Genomic DNA, 14,475 nt, shown 5'->3' on the forward strand with positions numbered 1-14,475 from the left:
GTATCGCCGCCTGCGAGGAGCTGACGGCGGAGCTGGCCGCCCTGCGCGCCGCCCCGGTTACCGGCCGGCGGGAAGCGGGCCCGCTCCCCGGCTCCCCGGAGCGCCCGGCGGCAGCTCCGCGCCCGGCTGCGGAGGGGGGGAGCGACGCGGGGCCCTGAGGGGCCGGCCCTGCCCCGAGCGGCAATGCGGAGGGAGCGGGGGGGCCCCGGCAGAGCCCGGACTGAGGAGCCAGTGACCGGTCACCGGCTCCCGCCGCCCGGGCTTTGCCCCCTCCCGCTGCCCCGACCCCGCGTCTCACTCCTTGTGCACTTTAAAATAAAGCGGTGTTGGCTCAGCCCCTGTCCCGGCCCCTCTGCGCACCGGGGGGGCTGCGGCCGCTGAGGGAGCGCGGCCTCCCAAGGGCTCGAACCGGCGAGGTCCCTTCCCGGGGCTGTTCCCGGGGCCGTTCCCGGGGCTGGGCGGCCGCTGCGCCTCGGGCTGCGGGGACCGATCACTGGTGAGCACGGCGCTCCCCCCTGCGGGAGCTGAGGGTGCAAAGGGGCCTCTCTGGAAGGGGAGATGCGCTTCTGCTGCTGGGGGAGGCTTTTCTCCACCTGGAATTGCTGAAATCTTGATTTATTCACAGAATCCCAGAATCTTCTAGGTTGGAAGGGACCTTAAAGATCATCTTGTCCAACCGGCAACCTAACTGACAAAAATAGACACCCACACAACAAACAAGGAGCATCATCACTAAACCAGACCTCCCAGCACTACATCAACCCCTCTTTTGAACACCTCCAGGGATGGGGCCTCCACCACCTCCCTGGGCAGCCCATTCCAAGGGCTGAGAACCCTTTCAGGGAAAAAAATTTTCCTAATATCCAGCCTGAACCTCCCCTGGCGCAACTTGAGGCCATTTCCTCTCGTCCTGTCGCCTGGGACTTGAGAAAAGCAGCCGACCCCCCCCTCTCTACACCCTCCCTTCAGGGCGAGAGCAATAAGGTCTCCCCTCAGCCTCCTCTTCTCCAGGCTGAATAACCCCAGTTCCCTCCACCTCTCCTCATAAGACTTATTCTCCAGACCCCTCACCAGCTTTGTCGCCCTTCTCTGGACCCGCTCCAGCACCTCAATGTCTTTTTTATGGTAGGGGGCCCAAAACTGGACACAGTATTGGGAGCAGAGATTCAGTGTGTTTCCCTTAGAGCCAACAGCTTTCCCCAAAGTCCCCATCCTCTTCCTCAGAAAGTACCTCCCATCCCCGCTTTGAAGGTTTTTAGGCACTAAAACGACCAACTTTACAAGAGATTGTACCTTTCTGCAGCTTCACCCGGGTCCTGGCTGCAGGAGAGGGACCAGCACCTCCCCTGTGCACAAGTGTGCAAGATTCACACCCTTCGCTCTGGTGCACACCCTGGTGAAGTTCCTTCACTCACGGGGGGGTTGGTGGGAGGGAGGTGTGTGCCCAGGCAAAGGCTGCTGCTGGAAACACCTTCCTTGGAAGGACACTCGTCTCCCAAGTAATTTAGAAATGCTCTCAGGAAAGACTATTGTAACACAATGTTTAAATAAGCATTTAATTAGGATTCCATTAGTATTAATATTGCTTTCAATTCCAAAAAAGTTAATTTCCACTTCTTCGCAGATATTTCAAAGTACAATATTAACTTCATACAAAATGAGCAATTAAGCAAACACCATTATTTCACATTTTACATTCTTCAAAAAATACAAATTCATATTTACTCTTTTTTTTTTTTTCTTTTTTTTTTTCTTTTTTTTGGGTTTTGGAGATGCTCTTCCTTTGGAAGTACTGTACCTGTAACTAACATCTTCACATTGCTCAATGTAAGCACATTTGTTCCCAAGTTTCAGAGTTAAATAAATTCCTTGAACACCATACACACATTCTTGAAAAAAAAAATGGGTGGTTTTTGTTTTTTTTTTTTATTTTAATTTCATCATCTCCAAGACCAGAGCCCAGCTCCCCGGGGAAGGAAAGCCATGATGAGGGGGAGCTGGGGCTCCACCTCGGGCAGACCTGGGTGAGGAGGACACCCCGGGTCGGGTTTGGGGGGCAAAGTCCCCCTGGGGGGCCCGCTGTGACACGGGCTGCAACTACAACTCTCCAGAACAAGGGTGGGACAAGACAGCTCCGGGTCAGCGAGCGAGTGGGAGGACACAAAGCTACACAGCAAGAAAGAACCAGCTACTGCCACCACTACGGTACTGCAAAAAACAGACCCTTGGTTTTGCTGAAAAAAGATCATATGAAAAAAATTCCTCGTAAGAAAAAAGTAGAAACTGCATTTTATTTGAGAAAGTGTACACTGCATAATTGAACCAAATTTTGGCCAGCTTGCACACCACCAAAAAGCATGGTGTGGGATTTTAAACTAGTTCCAAGAACACACACACTCAGACTACGTACGCTACTACATAAATATCCAGTTTAATTTTGCATTTCTCAGTGCAGACACAGAATCCCACTTCTAGAACATATGATCTATATCAAGACGAGACGCAAAAAAGTTAAAAGTTCAGCCCTGTCCATGAGTATCAACTTACAGGTAACATTTATAAAAACTTGACATTGTTTCCAAAATATGTTACGGGGAAAAAAAAAATAGTGTACCAATTCAAAATCAGAGATTTGGAGGGTTTATTAAAGAGATGCTTTTTTTTTTTTTTTTTTGTTATTTTTGCCTTACAATCCGAATCGACTCTACTGGTTCTGCCCAGCAGCTCAGATGGCTCATGCCAGAGATTTGGAGGGTTTATTAAAGAGATGCTTTTTTTTTTTTTGTTATTTTTGCCTTAAAATCCGAATCGACTCTACCGGTTCTGCCCAGCAGCTCAGATGGCTCATGCCAAGGATTTGTCACCTGCAGATCCCAAAGGTTTTGACAAAGACAAGCTCCACTGTGGCAGGAGGGAGGGGAGGCAGGGCTGGGGGGGGGCAGGGGGACTCACCCCAGGTGAGTGGCAGGATGGGGACTATGACTCCCTGATGATCCTGCCACCAGCCACGCTCCTCCTGGATCAGGGACAGCTTCTATCATAGAAACATAAAATTGCCCCGGCTGGAAGGGACCTCCAAAGGTCATCTAGTCCCACCCCCCCGCAGTCAGCAGGGACACCCCCAACTAGACCAGGTTGCCCAGGGCCTCGTCGAGCCTCTCCTTGAATATCTCCAGGGAAGGGGCCTCAACCACCTCCCTGGGCAACCTGTTCCAGTGCTCCACCACCCTCACAGTGAAGAACCCTCTCCTCATCTCCAGTCTAAATCTGTTCCCCTCCAGCTTGAGGGGAGGGGCAGCTTCTATTCTCCAGCCAACTCCGAGGGCAATTCCACCTCTCCTGGGCAGTCCCCCAGCTCCAAGCCCCATCTGTGGTGGGTGGGGGGAGAGCACTGCAAAGAGCTCCAGAGCGGCGCTGCGGTTGCACAAACAATAAAATGTGGGATGGCGGGGGAAGCACCACCCTCCCTGCAGTAAGGCAGGTAACGTGACATCAAACACAACTGCCAAGACAAACGATAAAAGGTGCAACGTGCCCCTTTCAGCCCAGCTCCTCACCTCTGCCCGCCTGGCAGAGCGGGGCGAGGGACAAGGGAGAAGGGAACCCCCCCCAAACCCACCGCCGTGTCCCCCGGGAGCGACCAGAGGCCCCACCAGAAAGCGTGAGAGAAAAGGCCCGCCAAAGCACAGTGCTCTCAGTGCAGTATTTGCATAGATTGGACGTTTGCTAATGATGCATAATTTCTTCTTGGGTAGAGAGGGGAAGGGGCAGGTGTCGCTGAGCTAGTTCCTACGGGTTCAGTTAGACAGACAGACAGACCCACCACGCGGGACGACAATCTTTTAGCTACAAGTATTGCACCAAGTTAAGTGCTCATCTTTGCACACCCCTGTTAACTTTTACTCAGAGCAAAAATAAACTTTGTGAAAAGTATATACAAAAGAAATTGCAGCAATCGGGTTAAAGATAAAATAACCTAAAGTGCATTTTTAGATAGCAGTATGAGGTTCTGCGAACTAGTCTCTCTGGACACAGTCAGCATTACACAAGTGCCCAAATTCGTACTTTGTTCTATATAATTCAGTACCAGCATTTAAACAGTGCTGATTCTCCATCCCTCCAGCACCTACAAGCACGAAAAGCAACTTCTCCAGCCTTCAGCCTCCTCCAAATCTGCTCGCTGGGGCCACCGCTCAGCGACCAGAGCTACCCACCTTGGTAATCAGACCCATTCTATACGTTTAAGCTTCTGCACCCATCTAGAAACTGTGAGGAACCAAGTAAACCCCACAAGCCACAAAACCTTTAACACAGAATGACCCGGAGCGGTGCGGGTTTGTTCTCTCAACGATAATTAAAGTGGTTGGTGAAATGCAGATTTTGCAGAGGGAGGGCACACTGTTCTCAGAGGCTCCAGAGTATTCACAGAAAACACACCCCTTTCTGGGAATCCAATGTCTCACCAAATCTACAACAGTAGAAAGTCCTCCCTTTATTGAAAATGTTATTGTGGAGGAGGTGAACGCTGGGGCAGCAGCAGGAGGAGGACAGAAAATCCTCTGGCACCGAGGAATCTCAGGGCCTCGCTGCCGCTGCCCTCTCCTGCCTGCGGGTCCCCTCCTGTCCCAGCGTGTCACCAAACTCCCAAAGGACCACATCTGACCACACAGCACTGGGATGATGCAAAACCTTCTCAGACACGTGTGGCACGGAGCTCTCTGACAGCAGACCAACACTAAACAACAAAAGCACACACCGGGACAACGCAATGGGGCGGGAGGCACAGCCCATGGCGCAGGTGGTCACAGAGTCACACCGCTCTGGCCTCGTGACAAACCCCAATTAACTTCCACCTAAATGGCAGCCTACCTGATGCACACACAAGAGGGTAACAGCAAACTCAATGCACCTAAAAGGTCAGCATAAACGTGGAACATGGTGCTTTTCCCAGAAAGCAGGGGCAGAAGACAGTGGCTGTGCAGAGAAAGCAGCAGAAGTTCAACTCCGACACCTCAGCGCTGCCAACCACCACGCTCCCAAAGCAGCTTCCCATCCCAAAGCCTTTGGAGAGTCTTCTACTCATTTCTGTCACAAAGGAGATCCCAACCAGAAGTCTGTTTTAGGTGGACTAAGTCACAAGTAGCAAGAGCAGCGTGGAAAAACACTTCCCTGAAGGATGGAAAGGCTCAGAAGAGGTTGCTCCAGCCCCCAGCTGTCCCATCCCAGGCCCCATCTGGTACCCTTGTCTCCACCAGAAAGAACCCCTAACTCCAGAGGAATTAGCTGTCTCACACACACATGTACATCCATCCACTCACCCTCCAACACACACAGAGATGTCCCAGCCCCTGGGCTGTCCCAGCCTGTGCCCCGGGACCCCTGGCAGCGGAGCTGTGGGCAGGAGAGCTGGCAGGGGACAGCCCTGGGAGCACGGTCCCAGCCACACGGGCCTGAGAGTCTCCTGTGTGCTCTTGCTGCTGTGCAACCACCCTGCAGCACCAGGGGAAGCTGCAGGAGAAATGCAGAGGCCACTGTGCCCCTCGAGGGGTTCCCGCTACAAAAGCGAAACAGAAAACGCTTTGTTAATCCCTGCGCTCGCTGCCCTCGAGGGGTTCCCGCTACAAAAGCGAAACAGAAAACGCTTTGTTAATCCCTGGTTTTCGGGGACGCAAAACTTATCGGCGCAGGACCCGCACCCCCGCTGCCACGGCACCACACAGCAACACACACAGAGAGGAAACACAATCAGCGTGTTCCCCATCCAGCTCGTGTCCCCAAGCTCACCCCAGCAACTCCCCAAACAGAGCGAGATGGCACCTGCCAGGGACAAGGTGTTCTTTGCAGCCTCCTTCCTTCACAGTCACCCCAAGGGGACACAGTTCTCCCTCCTGCACGTAACGACTGGGAGCGAGCTGCCAGAGAGGGGAAGTGCCAGTTCCCTTCAGCCTGCTTCCATCAGAGGATTCCCAAAGGAATCACAGGCCAGATCCCTCACCCACCACCGTCCCGGTGACAGCGGTGGTGGCAGGGCTACACTGAGGGCTAAAAACCTGCTAATCATCCCAGAGGGGGGGCTGCACTCCTATGGTTCTCCCCAGCAGGTACAGAGAGCAGCTTTGATCAAAGATCTCTAGCCACTAGGAGCTTTGCATTCCTAAATTTAGTGCGCAGAGACACTCCGCATTAATTGGCTTACAGTCATTATCTTTGTATCTCACTAATGACAACACTGTAAACTGAATAAAGACTATTTAATATTCTTTCCTTTAACACAAAAAGACTGACAGCCAAAGCCAGAAAGATGGATAAAACACTATAAAATTACATTTTTTTTTTTAAAATAATGCAGCATAAATAAACCATTTAGAATGAGACTGCATTTATTGCAACATTACAGGCTTTTTGGTGGAAGGGGGGTTTGTGTTTTATTTTACCCTGAGTAGGTTAGAATATAGACTTTCAGTTTGATATGAAAAACTACTATGCTGTGTAACATCTTTTAGTCAAGAAATAGCCCCGTGCACAAAAAGCTGGCATTGCAGTAGGTTGGAGGCAGATTTCAGGCAGAAATTATATAGCTGAACAGAAAAAAAAGGAAGCATTTAGGGACAGCCAAAAGGACAGACTCACTGAATTCAAACGGAACTTATGTTCAACCATTCTGAGAATTCTCCTAGAGCTCTTCTTGACAAAAGATGAGAGTAACCTGCAAAGGCACCGTGCTCCTGATTTGAACAGTCACGGGGTAAGAGGATGATTTGTTTCTGAACAGCCAGCTAAATCCCAAGAGCAGCCGGCACCGCTCTGACCACACCGAGAGAGGCAAAGAACCAGCCTCCAGCCTGAGCAAGCAGGGGCTCCGAGCGTGTTTCCGTGCTGTGAAACAGTGTCTGCCACCACACTTCCAAGTCCTAACGAAATTAAATGAACAGATCTAGCAGGAGCACAAGGTACTTGTGCTCTACTTGAAATAAACTCCACAAAGTTTCTGTAGGCTTTAGTAACAGCGCAGCTACAAAGCAAACCCAGGCATCGGCTCCCAGCTCCGTGATGTGACAATCCCATCCCAATAAAATTGCAGATCAATCATCTTCTACAATAATGCCATTTTCTACTACAGCAAATTCCCTTCCTGGGCTCCCCTTATAGTGCATGGTTAGTATCAGACATCAGAGACAGAAGAAAATTATAGACCCAAGGAGTTGTAACAAAGACCCACTCGCTGCCAGTACCTTAATCCCAAACGTAAGTGATGTGCAATTGGAGACAAACTAACCCCCCCTTTTTCTTTTTAAAAATCTTTTTGCACACGAGTAACCTTAACTTCTGTGTTCACATATGACAAGCAAAAGTGACAGACAGTGCAGCCAAAACAGTTCATATATAACTTAGCTTTTTCTTTTTTTTTTTTCCTTTTCTTTTTTTAAGATAGATTCTCAAAGATGGATGTACCTGGGACGTGACTAAGATGACATCTGTGAAGCAGAAATAAGCCACAAAACTTCCAAAAAGAGGAAGGAAAGAGAATCGATCCTTCAGTTTCTGCTTCTAAAGGAGAAGGGTTTTACCCTCCGGGTGCAAAGGAAAATCTGGAACATCTTCACTTAGAGAAGCTGCTATTCAAACCAAGTTCTTCCTCACCCTGCAGTAGTGCTTCGATTGGAATTATATTCGATGGGGTTTCAGGGCTTTGGAGGGACAGGAAGTCTGATACATCCATGGCACTTAGCGTTTCAGTCTGCGAGTCTGGAGGGGTAACTACTTGACCGCCCTGCCCACAGGAAGGAGAAGGGGAGGAGGAAGGAAAGGTCTGAGGCTGCAGCTGGGGAGCTGGCTGCTCCAAAGCTTTTGTATCAGGTGAGGAACATTCCTTCTTCACGGTGGCTTTGTCCTTGGCAGAGTCTCGGCAGGCACACTGGCACTGGCAGGCCTCCTCCTGCTTGATGATGATGACAGGGACACTGAGACCAATCTGCTGAACAGCGTTTCCTGAAGGGGAAAACAGAGACAAAACACAACGGAACTACATAATTTCACAGCAGGGAGAGACACATCATCTTTGCTAAATTAGACTGTGTGCACCTCGCAGCACAGATTGCTCCTTACTCTCTTTAAGCACAATACCTCCAGCAGGGGAGAAATAAGAGAAAAGGGGCAGGTGCTCTGCTGCTGAGCAGCCTGTTCAGGCTGAACCCAGGCATTAGAATTCTGATCTAAATCTTTTACACAGCCCAACATGTCTCTTCTGACAACCACTGTAACTTTTACAGCATAAAATCCAACAGAGTGGCATTCAAACACACCCTACACACCCATCTTTGAACGGGTGATACAACACAACACCAGTAATTCCACTCCTGGACACCAACACGGGGAGTTTCCTGTTCATTTTCTCGAGTCTGCTTTCCTCTCCCATCCTGCTTGTCACGCTTCCTCCTCACTCTTCCTATGCTGCTCTACTTGCCTGGCTTCATTTCTTCTGGAAAGTTTAGATTTTTAACTTACCTGATCTCTCTTGACTCTGATTGGTTCATCTTTGCAATAAAACATCACTGTTTTGGAAGCAAGTGATGGAACAGAACTTCTACAGGTGTGTATCAGTTTGATGGATCTCACAGACAGTGCTTACCAAAAATAATTGCTAAAAAACTGATTAAGTTTACTACCTGTTTCACATCTGCACTTAAAAGAACAAAAAAACAAATTATGTCCTTGCATTTCTATCTCTTATTCTTCTAAGTCCCATTAAAATACCATTTCATGAATACTGCATCTGATTTGTGAACCTGATTATCTTATAAGTTGTTAGAGAAACTACTCCAGGACAGATCTCAGCACCAACCTATAAGTCCACAGCAGAATGCACTTAAAAACCTCAGGAAGGTAAAAAAAATAAAGGTTATCTTCAACATTTCTGCAAGCAACAAAATCACCACAAATCCCTGTCAAGCTAACAGAGAAAGAGGAAAAAGCAAGTTCAGTGCCATGCTTACCTGTGTTGCCAGCTACTGGTACTGCAGTGGTAAAAAACACCTTTTCTACTACTTTTGGAACTTGTGGCTTTAAAAAAAAAAATAAAAAAAGTATGAGCTGATTCCATTCAAATTTCTATTGTTCAAATTCTAAATAGCTGCAATCAAAAGAAACAACTAGACACACACATTCCAAAGAGAACACACAGGAAAAAAAAAAGTAATTAAGAAAATATAACATTTAGCTTGGTTCTGGGCAGTGTTCTGGCTACCCCAAAACTCAGAGTATTACTTCAGCAGCCCTAAAGAGCAAGGGTTTTTTCTGCACCCTGGATTTCTCTATTTATTTCTCTCTCTATTTTAGGGGCTGCATTGGTGACACGTTTATAATGCATCCTGGTTCCTATCTTACAATTCCAGGTTTGATGCCCACCCTTTTCAAAAGCAAGGACTCTGGGAGGGAGAGGGATGGTTCAAGCCATTTCCAAGCCTTGCTGGATATACTAACCATTTGTTCTTGGCTTTGTGGAGAACCAGTGGCACCATTTAAGATCCATTGCAAGTTCTGCTCTCCCATGACGATGCTGGACTGCAGAATCGCGGTGCTCTGAGAAGGAGTAATTGTTATAGTGGGATTACTGGTCAGGACCGAGTTTGCACCAACAGGCACAGTCTGAACTACAGCTGGCAGGGGCTCAGTGGCACCAGAGGCTGCTGGGGCAGATGCCCCGGCAACCACCGAAAGTCCTGGTACGATGGGCTGCGGCGGCGTCTGAGTGTGCTGCAGGAAGTCTTGGTGACTGGCTGCAAACTGTGTGCTGTGAGGAACAGGCACTTCTGGGGACTGTAAAACAGTTGCAGGGTTTCCAAACGCAGCTTGCTGTGAGCTGGTTCCTATGGAGGAGGGCGCAGCCGGCGCTGCTGAGGCTTGTAGTGCTGGGTGCGAAGGCTCCGAGATGCCGAGCTGCAGCACGAGTGGGAGAGACAGAGACGCTGAGTCTCCCACAGAAGGCGGAACAGCAGTGACTGAGTCTGCATCCCCGTTAAAACCTTCAATCAAGGCAGCTGCCAAAAGAAACAAAGGAAAAAAAGCACATCAGTTCTCCTAAGATCTGAATAAGCAGCTTTTTCAATGAACTGATGGAACTTTGCTAAGTAAAGCATTTCCCACTTTCACATCGACAAAGATGGTGAGGGGTCTGGAGAAAGCCACCAGCATCCTGGCCTGTGTCAGGAACAGCGTGGGGAGTAGGGCCCGAGAGGTGATTGTCCCCCTGTACTGGGCACTGGTGAGGCCTCACCTTGAGTACTGTGTCCAGTTTTGGGCCCCCTACCATAAAAAAGACATTGAGGTGCTGGAGCGGGTCCAGAGAAGGGCGACAAAGATGGTGAGGGGTCTGGAGAATAAGTCTTATGAGGAGAGGCTGAGGGAGCTGGGGTTATTCAGCCTGGAGAAGAGGAGGCTGAGGGGAGACCTTATTGCTCTCTACAACTCCCTGAAAGGAGGGTGTAGAGAGGTGGGGGTCGGTCTCTTCTCTCAAGTCACAGGCGACAGGACGAGAGGAAATGGCCTCAAGTTGCGCCAGGGGAGGTTCAGGCTGGATATTAGGAAAAATTTTTTCCCTGAAAGGGTTCTCAGCCATTGGAATGGGCTGCCCAGGGAGGTGGTGGAGGCACCATCCCTGGAGGTGTTCAAAAGAGGGGTTGATGTAGTGCTGGGAGGTCTGGTTTAGTGATGATGCTCCTTGTTTGTTGTGTGGGTGTCTATTTTTGTCAGTTAGGTTGACGGTTGGACAAGATGATCTTTAAGGTCCCTTCCAACCTAGAAGATTCTGTGATCTTCTGACTGGCGCTCAAAACCATGTCACACTTGGCAGTGACAGCCAAAAGTAGGTCCAAATTCAGGGAGCAACCCACAAGTTGATCAGCCTCATTAGCTCTCTCTAATTAGCCTTTTCATCAGGGGGTTTGTGCAGAGAGAACTCGTACCTGTCTGCTGAGAGTCATCCTGATTCGCAGTGTGGTCTGGGCTCTGGAACATCGACTCAAAGATACTTGCTGGTGAGATTGTGCTCAGGTCTTGTCCGTGTGTCTGGCAAACAGAAAATAAGGAGGAAGAGATCAGACAATGTTGTATCTTGGGTCTCATAAACTTTGCACAAATTCCAGTCAAGCAGCATACGAATGTTAGAAACACCTCTCCAATTAACCACCACCTTCAGGAAAGGCAATACATTTCACTTACCAAGTGTAAAATGACGGTTTTTATTACCCACAATAAAATCTACCAACATAATGAGCAAATTCTTACAAAATAAGTCCTTCAAAAGTAAAACATATCCTTCTGCATCGATAATTTGCTTAACTCTTATTTCTTGCAATGCTCTGTTAGAATCAGAAACAGACATTAATTTGTTCCTGACAGTTTGTGAAACTTTTTATGGAGCAAAACCAAAATACTGCACTGAAATTATATCCTGGACTATGCAGTACTGTCACCCGCACTGCTGGGAACAGACAGACTGCTTCCACATCCAAGCAGAAAAGAATTACATGTCTTATTAATATATAATTTTCCTCTCCATAAAATTTAACCTCAGGCAACAGTTATCAATAAGCAAGAACATCATTACGGCACAATCAGCTGGAAAGCCTTTAAAAACAGGCTGAATTAAGCACTGCATAATTTGGTGGAAAATCCCTCTCTTTCACTTGGTCTTGCCAGAAAAAAAAGCAACACTCAAATTTTGGGTGAGGCAATTGCAGACAGTAACTCACTGGATTAGAGTTCTCCCGCAATTCTGAATCTGTTGATATGAGGCTTAAGTCACTCAGACAAAGTGAGTGGCTTGTATCCTGTAAAGAAGAAAAAAGAAATTGAGTTATGTATTTAAAAAACAGTGTCAGAAATGTTTTAAGTTACTTTTTAGAGTCCACCCAATTCTGCCTACACAGAACTTTTTTACCGATATGGAACCCAAGCGTCAGTTCTAAAAATCAAAGGAGCAATATTACTAAGCAGAGGACATTTAGTAGCTATCAAGGATTTTTAACATCTCTTCCACATTGCTTCAAAAAGAATTAAATAACGTGGAATTTTAAACTAACACAGGAACAAATCAGCCTATAGAAAATAAAAAATGTAAACCTTAACATTTACATTTACCTTCTATTACTTACATCCCAGCTGCTGCACAGCTGGAACTGCATTCACAGTTCAAACAAGCAGCACCCCGGGGTGTCCTCACGGGAGAGAGGGCACCAAGCAGTTACAATTCCCTTCAAAAGTCCCAGCCTTAAACATTATACCTTTAGAAGAGGTGGCAGACAAGGAATTTCTTCCCCAAAGCATGGTTTCACGTCCACCTCAGACAGAAGCGCCAGGAAGAAGCACTACTCACCTCAGACACGTTGTTATTGGGAAGTGCATTATAGGAATGGCCTTTCTCATGACCTTTCATGTGACTCTTGAGACTATACTGAGTACTGAAAGTCTTATGGATCCCTTTATGTTCCAGCTTGTGCCCGTTGCCCCTCGTCCTGCCACTGGGAAACATTGCTTCAAAAAGAATTAAATAACCTGGAATTTTAAATTAGCACAGGAACAAATCAGCCTATATAAAATAAAAAATGTAAACCTTAACATTTACATTTACCTTACATTACTTACATCCCAGCTGCTGCACAGCTGGAACTGCATTCACAGTTCAAACAAGCAGCACCCCGGGGTGTCCTCACGGGAGAGAGGGCACCAAGCAGTTACAATTCCCTTCAAAAGTCCCAGCCTTAAACATTATACCTTTAGAAGAGGTGGCAGACAAGGAATTTCTTCCCCAAAGCATGGTTTCACGTCCACCTCAGACAGAAGCGCCAGGAAGAAGCACTACTCACCTCAGACACGTTGTTATTGGGAAGTGCATTATAGGAATGGCCTTTCTCATGACCTTTCATGTGACTCTTGAGACTATACTGAGTACTGAAAGTCTTCTCACAGCCGTTACTGGGACAGAAGAAGGGTTTCTCCCCTACAGGGGACTCTTTCTAGTAGTTCCCTGTCCCTCTTGAACTGGGGAGCCCAGAACTACAATTCCCTTCAAAAGTCCCAGCCTTAAACATTATACCTTTAGAACAGGCAGCAGACAAGGAATTTCTTCCCCAAAGCATGGTTTCACGTCCACCTCAGACAGAAGCGCCAGGAAGAAGCACTACTCACCTCAGACACGTTGTTATTGGGAAGTGCATTATAGGAATGGCCTTTCTCATGACCTTTCATGTGACTCTTGAGACTATACTGAGTACTGAAAGTCTTCTCACAGCCGTTACTGGGACAGAAGAAGGGTTTCTCCCCTACAGACAGCAAAAAACACATATAACACCTATTTTTAAAGCCCAGAGGAGAAGGATAATATTTTATATAAACACAACTGTTTAATGCCCCTTCACGCGTTAACCATTCTTGGGAGTCTTGCAGATAAAAGCTTCTATTTTACCACATGAACTGACACAAGAACACAACATTTAATTTTTATGCATCGTTACCGATACATTTATGAAACATGCTCATGAAATTCAAGACCTGTCAGGCATAAATGGAATTTTGGGGATTGCCCTGACCCAGGTACAGGGGTTTGCACTTGGCCTTGTCAAACATCACAAGGTTCGCATGGACACACGCCCCCAGCCCAGCACATCAACTACACCACTCAGCCTGGTGTCACCCACATATTACATCTATTTATAAGTATAAATGCATATTAGGATTCTGAGAGTTAGCAGAAACTGAAAAAATTCAAGTAAAATAAAACTAAGCCCTCGGGACTTACCAGTATGTGTCCTAACATGTGTTTTAAGGTGGTGGCTTGCAGCAAACGCCTTTCCACAGCCGTCATGCTCACACCTGAGTGAGGATCACACAAGAGTTAGCACCAGGCCTCCTCGAGGCACTAGTCACAACCTTAGGTCACACTGTGCAACAGCCACAGGACTCTGAAAAGCTGGCCCAGTGCTGACCTGTGTCAGTCACTGGGTCCCTCCCCACAGCCGCTGCGTGAGCTGCAGACACAGGGCTCTCAACAGGACTTTCATAGAATCATTGAGGTTGGAAGAGACCCTTGGGATCATCAAGTCCAACCATCTACACTACTCTACAGAGTCCTCCCCTACACCATATCCCTCAGGATACCCCTCCCCTATCCCATATCCTTTCAATTCAAACATGAAGTCAACATTTCACAGAATCACAGAATCTTAGTGGTTGGAAGGGACCTCCGAGATCATCGAGTCCAACCACAAAACAACAACAACAACAACAAAAAAACCCCAAAAAAACCACACCAAAAAAACACACACAAAAAACCCCAAAACACCCAACCCAACAATCTTGGGCACCAGAGCATGCCCTGAAGAGCCACATCTACACGTTTCTGAAATCCCTCCAGGGATGGTGACTCCACCACCTCCCTGGGCAGGCTGTTCCAGGGCCTGACCACCCTCTCAGGAAAGT

At 47.8% G+C, this 14,475-nt stretch overlaps 1 protein-coding gene across 1 annotated transcript in view; it reads right to left on the reverse strand.

Moving 5' to 3' along the window:
- Positions 1-6,362: 6,362 nt before the first annotated feature.
- Positions 6,363-14,475, reverse strand: part of MTF1 (metal-regulatory transcription factor 1) — an 18,141-nt gene continuing 10,028 nt past the window's right edge. The window contains exons 7-11 of the mRNA XM_014946563.1: positions 11,751-11,828; positions 10,962-11,064; positions 9,481-10,037; positions 8,994-9,060; positions 6,363-7,989 (exon numbers count right to left, since the gene is read on the reverse strand). Coding sequence (XP_014802049.1) covers positions 7,601-7,989; positions 8,994-9,060; positions 9,481-10,037; positions 10,962-11,064; positions 11,751-11,828 — 1,194 coding nt within the window. The 3' untranslated portion in view covers positions 6,363-7,600. The remainder of the gene's footprint in view (positions 7,990-8,993; positions 9,061-9,480; positions 10,038-10,961; positions 11,065-11,750; positions 11,829-14,475) is intronic.

The sequence above is a fragment of the Calidris pugnax genome, unplaced genomic scaffold (genome assembly GCF_001431845.1).
Source record: "Calidris pugnax isolate Ruff unplaced genomic scaffold, ASM143184v1 scaffold113, whole genome shotgun sequence".
NCBI lineage: Eukaryota > Metazoa > Chordata > Aves > Charadriiformes > Scolopacidae > Calidris > Calidris pugnax.